Here is a 15,396-nt window from a genome sequence, read left to right on the forward strand (position 1 = left end):
TGACATACGCTTGGCAGGACCCCTGGTCCTGGCTCATCCTCCCAGGCACAGAAGAAACAACCTAACCATAGGTTTGAGAATTCAGACAAGAAGGGACACTGTGACCCAGTTTGGGGGAGGTAGGACTTACACCTGGTCCTCCTCAGCCCTTGTCATGTTCCCAGGCCCAAGCACACCTGAGCCCACCCACTGGCAAAGGGTTCCTGAGAGAAGGGTAGAGGTCTGTGTGCAGAGGGAGACAGACAGACAGACAAGAAAGGTGTAGACACAGCATGGCTGCAGCTGCAAGTTCTCTCTCTCTCTCTCTCTCTCTCTCTCTCTCTCTCTGGTTCACATCATGGCTTTGTTTATTTTGTATCAAATGATCTTAGCCCTCTCTGCCCCAGTTTCCCCGTTTGAGAAAGGGGAACGGTGCTAACATTCACCCCTAAGACCATAGCAAGGACTGAATGGGAAGGGGCGTGAAACTGGCTAACACTGAGCTTGCAGTGAGTAACCACTCAGCTAAAGTAGCTGTTAGAGCTGGGCAGTGGTGGCACCACCTTTAATCCCAGCATTTGGAGACAGAGACAGGCGGATCTCCAGCCTAGTCTACAAAGCAAGTTCCAGAACAACCAGGAAGTTACACAGAGAAACAATGTCTCGAAAAACCAGAGAAAAAGGTAGCTGCTAGCAGTCAGAAGTCATTCTTCTTTAATTAAGAAGAGTCTCTCTATGTAGCGCTGGCTGGCCTTGAATTCACTCTGTAGAACTCACAGAGATCCACCTGCTGCAGCCTCCAGAGTGATATTAAAGGTGTGCCCCATGACACCTGCCCCCGTTTTTCTTATTGCTCTTCTTGTTCATTCCCACACCCAGTCCCAGGAGTTTTACTTCCTTCCTTATGCTTATCCATAGTTTGGGAATTTCTCCCCAGTGAGAGTGAGGGAGCCTGGGCTTCCTCTTACCTCCATGCCAAGCAAGAAGATGGCTGGTTGCCCCCTTCTCACAGCCCATGTTCTGGGCCTCCCACTCCTCAGTAGGAGTCCTGAGGGCAGAGGTTGACATGCTGGTAATAATGGGGCCCTTTACTATGTGCCAAGGCTCTGCCGGGAGGGGCAGCTAGTGACTGACAGGAGGATGTGGGCACCACGGCCCTCTGCAGTCCAGTTCCTCCTAGGTGGATGGATACCCCTGGAGGGCGGCTACCCACCAACCAGAAGGTGCTGGGAAGACAGCTCATAATGGCTCTGGCTTTCTTTGTTGTGTGAACTGCCTTGCCCCACCCTGAAAACTCACAGGCCCTGGGGGTCACCCCCTCTGGCTTCCGATCCCCGGGACCCCAGCACTCACTGTGCCTTGGTTACTGGGTGAATAATTCAAGCGGCTGAGTGTCGGGCATGAAATATTTAGCAGGCTGTTCCTGACACACCAGAGTGTGGGGGCGACGCTGGCACTGGGATTGCAGGCTGGGGCTGTGGGCCAGCAGGTATATAAGGAGAGATGTGTGGCCAACCACTGGGTCTTTTGCCGGCCCTGGACTGTGTAGGCAGGACCTACTTTTTAATTTTTTCTCTGTTTCATTTTATTTTGGGTTTTTAGATACAGAGTTTTACGATGTAGTCGAGATTCTCAGTGATTCTCCTGTCTCAGCCTTCCAAATGTTAGGATGATAGGCGTGTGCCAGGATACGCAGTGCATGCATGCATGTGTGTGTACATGTGTGTGTGCATGCATGTGTGTGCATGCATGTGTGTATGTGTGTATGTACATGTGTGTCTACATGCGTGCATGTATATCCGTGTGTGTGCATGTGTACATGCATGTGTGCATGGGTGTCTACGTGCATGTGTGTATATCAGTGTGTGTATATGCGTGCGTGCGTGCGTGTGTCTGTGCATGTGTCTGAGTGTCTGTGTGTTGCTGAGGTTGTAACCCAGAGCATTCCACATGCTACCCAGGCATTGTAATACTGAGCTACATCCGCAGCCCTCACTGGAGCGGCATGCTGAAGGATATCTAAAGGGCCAGATTCAACATGAGAGCAACACGCGGCAGCTTTGTGTTGGAGTATGGGAAGGGTGCCCACACAAGCAGTCAGGAGAGACAGGGAATGAGAACTAAGTTGGGGATGCATACAGCTTGAGCGGAGAGGCTCCAGGCTCGGAGCTGCTGGGATGGCTGTGGTTAAGGAGGGGAAGACACGCTCGTCTGGGTAAGGGTAGGGATCTAAATTATGTTGTGGGGTTGGCGCATGGGCAGATCTATCTAGAGGAGGAGGGACATGCAGACTATTGGGCCAATGAGGGAGGGGCTTAATGGGTCTGGTTGATATGTGGATGCTTATCTAGGAAGAATAGTTTGGGTGGAAATATGAAAGACTGGAGAGTAACAGGATGGATCCCCACTCCCAGCTTGATGCGTTTGTAGACTTGAATGGGCAGGTGATGGGTCTGGAGTAGCTTGTGGCTCCACCCAGTGTCCATTCCTGGTAACTGCATCCCACGCAACCCAAACCCGTTACCCACCTAGTGGCCAGGCCAGCTTCAATGCTCTTCTATTGCATCCCTCCCACCTGTGGGGATGCAGCTCTGTTACCCAGTTAGGAAACTGCTGGGCTGGGGAAGCAAGGATAAAGGGTGCTAATAGTCCAAAGTTAGACCATAAGGAAAGCCATCAGGACATGGGTCCTGCCCGTTTTTCCCCACTCTGGACCACTATCCGCGTGTCCACTGTGGGTCACACCCATCAGGCACTGAATCCCACAGATATGTAATCCTATCACATTTGCCAGTTGTGTGGCATAAGTTAAGAATGCCCTAGCCTAGGAATAACAACAGAACTTAAAAGAAATACTTGTCTGGGCTGGAGAGGTGGCTCAGCGGTTAAGAGCACTGGCTGCCCTTGCAGAGGACCCAAATTCTATCCCACCCACACGGAGGCTCACAACCATCTGGAACTCCAGTTTCAGAGGGTCTGATGCCCTCCTTTGACATCTTGGTGTACACACATAAATGTAGGCAAAGCATCCATACACATAAAATAAATATTTAAAATATAAAGATCCAGGCTGCTGGGGGGGGGGGGGGTGGCCTTTAATCCCAGCCCTTGGGAGGCAGAGCTAGGTGGATCTCTGTGAGTTTGAGGCCAGCCTGGTCTACAGAGCAAGTTCTAGGACAGACACCAAAGCTACACAGAGAAACCCTATCTCAAAAAACTAAAAAACTAAAACAAACAACAACGAAGAAGGAGAAGGAGGAGGAGGAAGAGGAGGAGGAGAGGAAGAGGAGGAAGAGGAGGAGAAGGAAGATGAGGAGAAGGGGAGGAAGAGGAGGGGAGAAGGAGGAGAGGAGGAGAAAAATATCTAGGCATGCCAGTGCACCCCTTTAATCCCAGCACTAAGGAGGCAGAGGCAGGCGGATCTCTGTGAGTGACAGGCCAGCCTGGTCTACAGAGTGAATTCCAGGGCAGTCAGAGCTACACAGAGAAACCCTGCTTCAAAAAATACCAAGTCTTAAAATTAGTTAGTTAGTTAACTAATTAATTAAATAAAAAGAAATACAGGGCTGGAGAGATGGCTCAAAGGTTAAGAGCACTGGCTGCTCTTCCAGAGGTCCTGAGTTCAATTCCCAGCACCCACATGGTGGCTCATAGACATCTATAACGGAATCTGGTGCCCTCTTCTGGCCTGGTTAAATTTTTTTAAAAAGCGGTAGGTTTAGGCACTACATAGAAGAGTTGTGTAGGCAGAAGGAGGTGGAAAGTGTCGAGGGACTCGACTGAGCCGGAGAACCCAGGAACACACTGCCTCTCCAGGCCGCTCTTGAGAGCCAGGCTAGAGGAGGCTTTGAGGAGAGTGCAGTGGGCATCCAGAACCCATGGCGGCGTGTTGTCTATTCGCAGGGGAGTGAATGCCCAAACCAGCAACGGTGCCACGCCCCTGTACCTGGCGTGCCAGGAGGGCCACCTGGAGGTGACAAAGTACCTGGTACAGGAGTGCAGCGCAGACCCGCACGTGAGCGCCCAAGACGGCATGACGCCTCTGCACGCCGCGGCGCAGATGGGCCACAACCCCGTCCTGGTGTGGCTGGTGAGCAGGGACCAGAGCAGGACAGCGCTGGGGGTGAGCCGGGGTCTCAAGGGGCTTAGTTCATGCCCCGCCCACTCCCTCCCTACCAGGTGAGCTTCGCAGACGTGAGCTTGTCCGAGCAGGACCACGACGGCGCCACGGCCATGCACTTTGCCGCCAGTCGCGGCCACACCAAAGTGCTTAGCTGGCTCCTGCTGCACGGGGCAGAGATCTCTCAGGACCTGTGGGGCGGGACCCCGCTGCACGACGCTGCTGAGAACGGGGAACTCGAGGTCAGGGCGGCCCGAGAGGGGCGGGGCCAGGCTCTGGGGCGCAGGCGCCCTCTGGCGGCCGCAGGCTCTCCTTGCAGCCTCTCTGGCGTGCAGGGCGTGGAAGGGACCCAGCCCTCTCCTCCTCTCCCGCTGCAGTGCTGCCAGATCCTCGTGGTGAACGGCGCGGGGCTGGAAGTCCGGGACCATGATGGGTACACAGCTGCCGACCTGTCTGATTTCAATGGCCACACCCACTGCTCCCGCTACCTACGTACCGTGCAAACCCTGGTATGACTTTACCCCTTTTACAGAGAAGGAAGCTGAGGGTCAGGGGTATGAAGCTTCTTGCCTGGGGTGGTACAAGGGGGAAGTGTCCTTGCCCACTGCTTGGCACCAGCTGAAATTCAAAACCATTGTCATCGGGCATGAGGCTAGGCAGAGGCCAGGAGACACTGACCACTGGGCCCAGCCAACTTCATTTTTCACCCACCCACATGTATTAGCGGACTTAACTCTTACAGACCCTCTCTTGTAGGCTGTGGTAAGTGGTCCCATTTCAAAGATGGGTAAACTGAGTGTCCGTTAGGCCAAAGGTCACACATCCATGATGGAGCCCAATGGCCTGGCGTTGACTATGAGCTATCTCTTCTCTCCTTCGGTGCTGAGGGTTTGGAATGCTAGGCAAATGACATACCATTAAGCCACACCTCAGGTCTCTTTTCACCTGTCTTTTTTGTGACCCTTCTGCTGTGGCCTCCTCAGTAGCTAGGATTACAGCCATGCACCATTACAGCTGGCAGGAACCGCCCCTCTTGACTAGTACACAATTGCTCACCTTGTAGTTAATTCATAACCGAAAAACGATGTGACTCTTGTAAATTGTTTTATTGTATGCTTACAAAGCCATGAGATGACCCAGTGGGAATCTAGGCTCAGATGTGGGCGTCTCTAAGTCCAGGGCCCTGCCCCTGCTGGTACAGTGCCTACTTTGGGGCAGTAGAGGAAGAAGACAGTCTCACAGCCCCCGCCCCCGCCCCCGCAGAGGGATGCTATCTCCACAACCTAGCCCAGACATGAGGAAGGCTTCCAGATGAAGCCCGGAAGAAAGAAGGCGGATGGCCCTGCTCTATCTGCTAGCATGTGGGGTAACCCTAGTTGGGATCTGAACAGTTCAGCATGGCCTAGGTGTCAATCATAGCTGAAGGTTGGGGGGATGAACCTCCAGAAAGTCCTCCCATCACTGGGGCACACAAGCAGGGGTAGGCACTGTGAGTCTCTGTCTGGACCAGGAGTGAGGTCCATCAAGCAGACTGTCTGCTATGGAGCTGCGAGTGTGCAGCACCGGGATCACCTGAGAGCCTGCCAGGCTGCGGCTGCCACTGCCCATAAACACCAGCGTTGATGTCGGACTCCGGCAGGCTCTCTGTCCTGTGCTGTACAGGTGTGACTCCGGCTCATCTCTGTCGTGTTTGTTGGTAATTTACACTTAAGGCATGTCCTGGGCACCATGCCTGTCACAGACTTCCAACACCTTTGCCCCCTGTGGAGCAAATACCATTATCCCCACTTTACAGATGAAGGGGTGCAGAAAGTATTGGCATATGCTGTGCTCATCATCCATAGGTAGGGAGGGGCTGGGGAGTAAAGGCTTTGCTTCTAGGCTGCCAAGCCTGCGTGCCTGGGTCCTAGCTCTTGTCTTCTGTGGTCTACAGAGCTCAGGGCAGGGTCCCCATGCTGCCCACTCGTGTTAGTTAAGAGAAGAGTACCTTTAGGTTGTCTCCCCCCAAGTTGTCTTCTGGGTCTCTCCTTTCCCTCATAGGGTAAGAACAGGGCTGGACCCCTTGAAGGGAATGAGGTAGGCAGTAGGATCTGGTCCCCTCACCCAGGCAGGCCAGGCAGCAGCCACGACAGATCCAAGCCACCAAGGTAGCTGGCCCAGAAAAGGCAAACACTAATTACAGGGCCAATGAGGGTGGCCGCTGAGCCGTTACCTGGTGCCAGCCTGCTTCCCTGTCCCAGGGGGCCTGTGACACTTCTCAGGCAGGGAGGGGCCAGGAGGGCAGGAGGCAACAGAGGAGCAGGCTTGCCGGTAGCAGGGACAGCATGGGCAATGTAAGTTAGCTCCTCACCCTAACTGCTCCCAGCAAAGACGAACGGACCTTCCTTCCTGTGGGAGGAAGAATGGGAGGGTTGGCAGCCCCAGCTGGGGCATGCCATCTAGGGCCCAACCTCCCCACCCCCATCAGAAGGGAGCTGGCATGCCAAGCAAATAAAGATGGGGTTGCAGGCAGGAAGTGGAGGTTGTCCCCCTATATGTTTCTTCCTGCAGGAGCAGCCCTTGGGGCCCTCTGCCCACAGATGCATAAAAGCCCGGGCCTTCTGCCCACTGATGAGAGCGGGAAGTCTGGTGTGGGGCTGCACTGTGCCTCCAGGGGCCTTCTTTCCAGGTCTCCGCCTACCTGAGCAGGGGGAGAGCCAGGTGGGAATTTAAGGCCGGAAATGCTGCTGGGAGGGTCTGTTCGTGACGCGCATTTGAAGAAGCTGCTGATCCTCTCAGGGTAGAAAAATAAGGAAGTGGCTTGGCAGGTCATTCACTGGGGACTTGTGGTAGGACCCCTGTTGCAGAGAGTGTGGAGTTTATCCCCACAGCTGCCCTCTTTCTTCTCAGAGCGTGGAACACCGAGTCCTGTCCCGGGATCCGTCCACTGACCTGGAGGCAAAACAGCCTGACTCGGGCATGTCCTCGCCCAACACCACCATGTCGGTGCAGCCGCTGAACCTGGACCTCGGCTCGCCCACCAGCACCCTCTCCAACTATGACTCCTGCTCGTCCAGCCACTCCAGCCTCAAGGGTCAGCGCTCTACCCGAGGTGAGCGGGCCGGGAAGAAGAGGAACCGGAGGAGCCAAGACAAAACGCATGGCTCTTCTCTCCACGTCACTCACTGTCTTGACGTGGGGAGAGGGACAATAGGGCGTGTCCGTTAGGATATACACTCCCTGCCACAAAGCCTGCATGTGCCCCACACAGGGTTTGCTGCTCTCTGGTCTAGGCTACAAACTCAGAGCTGCACATATGGACAGGTGTGCCTAGGAAACAGATAAGCACGCACAAACGCATACAAACAGATGAGCACATACAAACTTACGCTGATACTATAGATACAAACACACACCTATATTACACAAACGGGATACAGATATGGACTACTACAGATATGGACACCCGCACAAAGGTCCCCCAGACCAATACAGACACACAAATATACAGAGGGACCGGGTTAAACACACACATAACAAAAACCCTCACAGACAGGCATCTGTGTACACACTGACCACACCCTGAACAGTCCAATTACATGCAGTGTCCACTTCCCATCACTAGGTGGCGATCTGCAGAGCTGGTTTGAGTGTAGCCATCCAGACTCCTGCCTTGCCTGGCCCCTGCCAGGTGGTCCCACTCCACAGGACCCTGGAACCCAAAACTCCCTAAAGTGACCCCTAAAAACCCGAGAGCATCACCTTCCTGCCTACTGAGGAGGCCGAAGCAAGTGACCCCCATTCGCCTTGCCACTGGTTAAGCCATTTGCAGTGTTGGGATACCTTGGATCTGGGATACATTTTGCAAACTTATACACCCTGATTGCCCTTCTGCCCTCCGCCCAGGGCTTCCCAGTGCAAGAGCTGCAGATTTACAGAGCTACATGGATATGCTGAACCCAGAGCTGAGCGTGCCTCAGGGCAAAATAGGGAAGCCTACTCCACCACCACCGCCACCAAGCTTCCCTCCGCCGCCACCACCCCCAGGCACCCAGCTGCCCCCACCTCCACCAAGCTATCCAGCTCCTAATCCCCCTGTGGGGCTACCTGCGGATAATATCTACATGCAGACCAAGAACAAGCTTCGTCATGTGGAAGTGGAATCACAGAAGAAGGAGGTAGGTAGAGAGCTGGCCCTGTTGGCAAGCAGTAGGACTAGGCTGGGCCGATAGAGAACTGGCCCGGTTGTTTTGTGGTCACAAATGAGAATTTCTGGGCTCAAGGCAAGTTCAAGTATTGAAAATCTTAGCCGGGCGGTGGTGGCGCACGCCTTTAATGCCAGCACTCGGGAGGCAGAGGCGGGCGGATCTCTGTGAGGTTGAGGCCAGCCTGGTCTACAAGAGCTAGTTCCAGGATAGACTCCAAAGCTACAGAGAAACCCTGTCTCGAAAAACCAAAAAATAAAAAATAAAAAAAAAATTAGCGAGCGCAGAACTGAACATGGTGGACGGGTGGGGGCCACAAAGCAAAGTCGCCATATTCCTTTCGAGGGGGCGAGGCTGAGGGAGCATAGGCCTAGTCGGGGTAGTGAGGAGCTATGCCACATCTTGCACAGAGTGGCAGGACTGTTGCGGAGTTAGCAGAGAAAGCATGTAGATGACATGGATACCCGTAGCGTGGGGCTCACAGGTGATGGTGGCCTTCATCTTTAATGCCAGCATTGGAGAGGTAGAAGCAGGCAGGTCTCTGAATTTTAGGAGAGCCAGAACAGGGCTACAAGAGAACTTGTGTCTCAGAAAACAAAAATAAAAAAAAAAGAATGAAAAATTTAAAAAGAACACTTGAGGTGTCTTCCAGGTGGGTTAGTCCGGGAGTTTAACTTGAAGGTGAGGGCCAGAAGGTGGATGGGGAAGTTGAGCAAACACTAGAAAGTTCTGCTACCTACTGGCTGAAGCTGGCTCCTCTTCCATCAGGGTTAAAAAAGGCTCCCTCCGATGCTAACTCCCCTCCCACTCCGTAACCTCTGCGAGGGTGGAGGCTGAGCATGTGTGTGAGGAACCCTTCAGAAGGGGCGCTACCGTGAGGGGCTGGCTAGAACATCCAAGGCATTTGGACTTGCGGCTAAAGCTGGGGAGCAGAGAAGGGGCAGATGAATGTCAGGGAGGCCCGAAGCCAGGCCAGGGGGAGAGGTGAGGGGACAATCTAAGACCACAGGTGGCCAGGTGTAGGGTGGCAAACTCACAAAGCCTTGCCAGAGCCCAGACCTTGCAATTCTCTCCCCAGCCCAAGGCATACCACCTCAGGGTGGAGCTGAGTGCTCAGTTTGCACAGGTGAGCCAGGTCACAAGGCCATGGGGGCGGAGGTGGCTGTGGGAAGGACACAACCTTTACAGGGACTGCACCGCGGTCTTTACCTGCCTTCCTGTGCACCAAGCTCTTCCCCAGAAGGTTCTTTGTCATCTGGAGATGAAAGAAGGCTGGACAGAGGTTGGAGAGAGTTGAGGCCAGCCCATTTTCGCAACCAGGCGAAACAAACGAACCTTGCCCCAAACCATGCCCCCTCCCCACCCCTGGGCCTGAGTGCCAGCATTATGCCATGCCCGAGCCCCTCTGCGGTGTGTTCGTGCTGAACTGAAGGCGCTAATAGGCTCCACAAAGGGCCCTTTGTGTGCCGGTTGCGTCCCTTGTCCCCCTCAGGCGCGGGTGCCCAAACTGAGTTAAGGGGTGTGCGCCTCGGCGGCTGTAGTGGGTGCCTGCCGAAGGGGCTGGCTGACCCAGAAAGCAAATCTGGCGTGTTGTGTTTCCTGTCACGTGCACCTTGTCCAGTGGGGTACGGAGGGTCTGAGGCCACTGCAGAGACATACAAACTGGGGACTGGGTCAAGGGACAGGCCCCACCTGGTCATTAGGTCTTTGGCCACGCCACCTTTTCTCTCTCGCCCAGTGCAGGCCTTAGTGGGGAGCAACCGAGTGAGAAGTGGCTTTGTCACCCGAGCCCACCTGGCCACCCTTGAAACTTGAGGCCTGGGCGCGGGTGTGGTGTCGTTTACATGGATAGCGATGGGTTCCAGATGCGGGAGGGGAAGGTCCAGGGCGCGACCTGGGTTGGGGTGTGGGTTGGGGGCAAAAAAAAAAAGCGGTTTCGCTGCCCGAGGTCAGCCTCTCTTACGGTCCTGGCAAATGACTGAGGGCGGGTAGGATGAAGGTAGGGTACTCAGAACCTCTAGTCGGGGGAGAGGTGCAGAGGGCGGAGCCGCCCCTGGCCCGGTGTGGAGCAGCGGGGCTCCGTGACATCCCCGCCTGCCTGGGGGGTTGAGCCTGGGATTGGCGGACCCTGGGTGATGTCAGGCCGACTGAGCTCATAGGCGGGCCGCGTGCGGCCGGGCTGTAACCTGAGAGGAAGGATCAGGTAACGCAGGTGTCGGGTCCGTGCCGCCCCCGCCGCCAGGTGCACAGCGGGGGCCACCGGAACAGTCGCAGGTAGGAGCAGCCCTAGGCTGTGGGCCCCCCTGAGTAAGGAGAAGCGTTCCGGGGCACCAGCTCTAGACAAGGCCCCCTCCAGGCCGAGACCCCCGCCGGAGAGGGTTCGAGGAGCCTTGAGCTCTCACGTGCGGTTTGTGGAGTAGCTAGTAGGGTGCAGCCGAGCCCTCGGGGCGGGCTAATTGGGAACTGTCCTAGCTCAGGCTCCCCCTGGCGTCCAGGCTGGGCCTCCCCGCCCTTGGGTCCGCCCCTTCTGGCCTTAGTGGGGGCCCCTGTGCCCTTGGCCCTCACCCAGACCCCTCCCTGTGAGCCGGCCGAGCCTTCGCCCTTTTACCAAGGTCCCCACGCCCCTTGCCCCATCCTGGTCGGAGAACTGGGGGTCGGGGGAGGGGCAGGGACGCGGCCAGCTGCGCCACTCGACGGCCGCTGGCCGCGAGCCCCCTAGGCAGAGGGTGGGAAGGGAGGTGCGAGGGGCATCCGGGCTAAGTGCATCCTCCTCCACTGTCTTCCCGCAGCGGAGCTCGGGCGACGGCCACTCAGGATTGCGAAGGCAGGACTCGGGGCTGCCCTGGCACAACATCGGACTGCGCAGGCAGGACTCCGGCCGCAAGCAGCGCTCGTTCAGCAAACAGCCCAGCACGGGGGACTACTACCGCCAGCTGGGCCGCTGCCCGGGGGAGCCGCTGGCCTCACGCCCGGGCATGGCCCACAGTGAGGAGGTGCGTGCTCTCCATCCCGCATCCATGGGCCGTCCGGGCCCGGACCCTGTTGCGCGCTCCTCACTCTCTGGCCCCTCTGCACCCCCGCAGGCGGCGCTGCTCCCCGGGAACCACGTGCACAACGGCTGCTCAGCGGACCCCAAGACGTCTAAGGAGCTGCCACCACCACCGCCACCACCACCGCCGCCTCTGCCCGAGGCCCTGAGTTCGCCGCCACCTGCCCCACCTCTGCCCATCGAGGGCGCGGTCGCAGGCTGCGGGCAGCGTCGTTCCTCGTCGTCTGCTGGCAGTGAGTAGGGGCGGGATGAGGGGTGGGGGCGGCGCCAGCTGTAAAGGGGAGGGAAACCTAGAGACCGCCCCCTCCCCAGCTGCGACTTGCCTTCCTCCTTCCCGGTTCTTCTTTCCAGACCCTACCCTTTGAGGACAAAGGAAAAAAACTTTTGAGTTGCTTCGGTCCCACGGCAGGACTGGGCTGAGTGTGGCTTTTGACAAGGCCCCTGCCTTCTCTGGGCCTTCTCCTTTTTGGCTAGGGAGAGCCTCCGGGCTCTGGTGGCTGGTGTTTCTTGAGCTCTTTTCTTCCTGTACCTACATCTTCAGTCCCCGCACTCGCCAACCTTTGACTCTGGTTCCCTCAAGCTAAGCACAGCCTTGAGCTTTTCTCAGCTACGACAGAACTCACTGATCAGCTGTGTCTGGCGAGGGGAACAAAAACAATGACCCAGCAATCCATCACAACCCTTTCCTTGGGGTTTGTATGTACATGGTGATGGTGCTCATGCAGGACACCTCAGGGCCCCTTCAAGCGTGCTAGGCTTACTCTCGACCACTGGCTGGACGCTGTTGTTTAGAAGTTCAGCTAGGGACCAGGACTGCGGGACCATTCCTTCTGCCAGGGATCCTGGAAGGTTCTGGTTCTCTCATCCTAGTGAGGCAGGGCTGGGCGCAGAAATCGTACTCGGTGGTTCCAGCCCAAGCTTCGTTTCTCTGACTGGACTCGGAGAGCAGCTCCTCTGGAGCCCGTCAGAGTGTGTGCACACCTGGGCCTCTCGGTCCATCTCCCAGCTCTCCAGCCAACTCTCTTTCCTCTGCAGTCTGTCCTGGGGACAAAAGGGAAATGCTAGTCTCTGGCTGTCCCAACCAGCCCCAATGCCAAGATGGTCTCCCTGAGAGGACCGAATGGACCACCCTTGTGGGGCCCCCAAGTGGCCTGAGCCAGGGTCACAAGGGCAGGAGAGCTCCTCCCCTCCCTCCCCTGCCCTCCCTGGCCTTCTTGCTGTCCCGGTTTCACCCCAGCCCCTCTTCCTCTAACTTCGCTGTCAATTCTCTCCCCTCGGTTCCTAGAAGTGAGAGTCCTGAGACACAGGAAGAGTGAGTAGCTGCGCGGGCTCACGGCTTAGGCTAAGGCGTGGGGTGGGGGAGGTGGCTTGCCCAGAAATAAGGCAGAAAGAGCCTGGGACTGAAGAAAGGGCTTGCTAGGGGCCAGTAGGTGAGAGGGCCTGTTACCCTGAACACCTACGGCATCCCGGCATCCGGTGCCTGGCTTGCAGTTTTGCTTAAGTAAATGAGCCAGCGGCGGCATGCCTTCCTTCTCCTTGGGATGTGCTCCGGATTATCGGCCCCAGCATCCAAGGGCCTTTAGTATCACTTTGTTCTGCCCCATCCGGGGCACCAAAGACCGCTCTCCCCAAGTCCTCATTCACCTCCGCCAGCCCTGCTGGAAATGCAAACTCAGTCCAGGTATTTGCATGCCTTTGGCCTGGCCCTTCTTCCTGCATGCCCTCTCCCGTGTCCTCAGCAAGCTCCTCCTTCCACGGTCCCCCAGGGTCATGCAGTGCTTTGCCATAAATGTCTGCTCCGCTTGCCGTCATTGTGTCTGCTGTCTGTCTGTGGGTGTGGGGCCAGGGAAGGTCCAGCTGGGTGGCACTCCAGGGTCCTGAGTCTTATAGCCACGGAGGCTCCAGTCTGCTCAGTCCAAGGGTCACTGGGCTTTGCTGATGAAGGGAGAGGGCCATAGGGAAACTCCGCCCTAGTGGGGGCTGAGCCAGGAAACCTGGGACAAAGGTTGGGTGGCTAGCAGGGTAGTGCACTGGATCTGGGCAGTCGATGGTGGGCAGAGATCCGCTCAAGTCCCCAGGGCTGGCCCAGGAGCCACCATGAATTCCCAGGGGCCTCCAGGTGGGGGCCGTGTGCCCAGTGAGTAAGACTTGGTGGGGTCACCGTGGACTGGGAGCTGATGGCCCACCTTTAGGTGTCCTGATAGCTATCTGAGGTATCCCAGGAGCTGGAGAGCTGCCTCTGGGCCCAAAGGTGGGCCCTACCCATCTGGCTTGAAAGGGGGTCTGGGGTGAGGTGGGGGCAGGATGGAAATGGGAATGCTACCTACCCCCAACCAATCACCTCTTCTCTTTGGGCAGGTACCAAATCTTTCAACATGATGTCTCCAACGGGTGATAACTCAGAGCTGCTGGCTGAGATAAAAGCAGGCAAGAGCCTGAAGCCAACGCCACAGAGCAAGGGGCTGACCACTGTGTTCTCAGGCAGTGGGCAACCAGCCTCCCAGGTAGGCTCTAGACGGGTGCCCCGCCCGGGCTCCCAGTGCCTGCTGGGTGCTCAGCCCTACTGCTTCTCCCGGCAGCCTGAGTCACCGTCACCTCAGCCATCGCCACAGCCCTCGGTGTCACCTGCGCCATCTCGAGCCCGGAGCCCCACCCCACCAGCCTCTGGGCCTCAGCCGTTGCTCAATGGCAGCCTAGTGCCGGCACCACCTGCCACGCCAGCACCTGGAGTACAGCTGGATGTGGAGGCCCTCATCCCTACGCTGGATGAGCAGGGCCGGCCCATCCCGGAGTGGAAACGCCAGGTGATGGTCCGGAAGCTGCAGCAGAAGATGCAGGAGGAGGAGGAGCAGAGGAGGAAGGTGGGTGGGGTATGGCTTCCTAGAAAGCCCTGGGGTCCGCACTAAGCCTACAGCCTGTTCTGACCCTTCAGCCTCCAGCAAAGCCCTTGGAAAGAAGCAGGAATATAGGATATCCTATACATAGTGGGTCTCTGTCTCACCACGGTTAGCTGTCCCTTGAAGGGAGCTGTCAATGTTTACCAAACTCTAGTGTGCCTTCAAGTCACTTGGGACCTTATTAAAGAGCTTATTCTGCTTTGGGGACAGGGTTGAGATTCTGCATTTCTAACAAGCTCCTGGGTGGACCACACTGAGTGTGACCTGAACTCTGTCCTGGCACTGCCACCCTCCAGCCTCTGCTGCTGAGTCTTGCTCAGCGTCAATCCCTTATCTGTAAGATGATTTGGTCATCACTAGCTGCCGGACGGTCACCATTTACTCAGCCAACCAGTGTTCCCTGAGCGCCACCTATGTATTGCACACACGATTGTATCTTCTGAGGCTCACAGTGAAAATACCAAAGCCTGCTATCAAGGTGGCTGTGGAAGTTATGTGTGTGTGTCAACAAGCAGATAATGTCCCTAAGAGATGATGATGATGTGAGAACGACAGTTTGGAGTAACAAACAACTAAGCTTTATAATACACTGAGTGATCAGGGGCACAGGAGACTGAGGTGCCACCCAGCTGGTGGCCAGCTGTGGGCTGAGGGGTGGTGTATTAGCCCAATGTGAGATGGGAGCCGGAGACACACAGGAGTTGATTAGGAAGAGTCGCATGCGGAGGAAAGCAAGCAGAGTGGGAGGTCTGGAAGAGGATGTGTCTTGTGCATTTGCGTTTGGTGTGAGTGGTGGGAGTCAGGATACAAAGTTTCAGCTGACAGCCTGGAAAAGACTAGCCCCACCCCCTCTTCCTAGGAAGCCCCACCCCCTCTTCCTAGGAAGCTTGGCGACTCAACAGACTTGTGTGGGAGGTGGGCAGTACTAGATCTAGATGGATCTGGCCCTAGAAGTGGAGCTGGGTCCCGCACATTTTATGGGGTAGGAGATTGTAATTTAAGAATGGAATATGGAGCCGGCGGTGGTGGCGCACACCTTTAATCCCAGCACTCGGGATTAAAGCACTCGGCAGAGGCAGGCGGATCTCTGTGAGTTCGAGGCCAACCTGGTCTACAAGAGCTAGTTCCAGGACAGGCTCCAAAGCTACAGAGAAACCCTGTCTTGAA

At 56.4% G+C, this 15,396-nt stretch overlaps 1 protein-coding gene across 4 annotated transcripts in view; it reads left to right on the forward strand.

Moving 5' to 3' along the window:
* Espn (espin) overlaps nt 1-15,396 on the forward strand; it is a 31,408-nt gene that overhangs the window by 10,068 nt on the left and 5,944 nt on the right. The window contains exons 3-11 of one of the 4 annotated variants that reach the window (XM_041651358.1): nt 3,883-4,069; nt 4,159-4,341; nt 4,477-4,608; nt 6,989-7,190; nt 7,985-8,256; nt 11,073-11,276; nt 11,367-11,565; nt 13,691-13,836; nt 13,912-14,193. In XM_041651358.1, coding sequence (XP_041507292.1) covers nt 3,883-4,069; nt 4,159-4,341; nt 4,477-4,608; nt 6,989-7,190; nt 7,985-8,256; nt 11,073-11,276; nt 11,367-11,565; nt 13,691-13,836; nt 13,912-14,193 — 1,807 coding nt within the window. Of the gene's footprint in view, nt 1-3,882; nt 4,070-4,158; nt 4,342-4,476; nt 4,609-6,390; nt 6,433-6,988; nt 7,191-7,984; nt 8,257-11,072; nt 11,566-12,617; nt 12,645-13,313; nt 13,470-13,690; nt 14,194-15,396 lie in introns of those variants that run through there. The other 3 variants (XM_041651360.1, XM_041651359.1, XM_041651357.1) reach the window with 3 other exon arrangements.

This window comes from Microtus oregoni, unplaced genomic scaffold (genome assembly GCF_018167655.1).
Source record: "Microtus oregoni isolate MIOR12 unplaced genomic scaffold, Mior012 000005F_ref0000423, whole genome shotgun sequence".
Lineage (NCBI taxonomy): Eukaryota > Metazoa > Chordata > Mammalia > Rodentia > Cricetidae > Microtus > Microtus oregoni.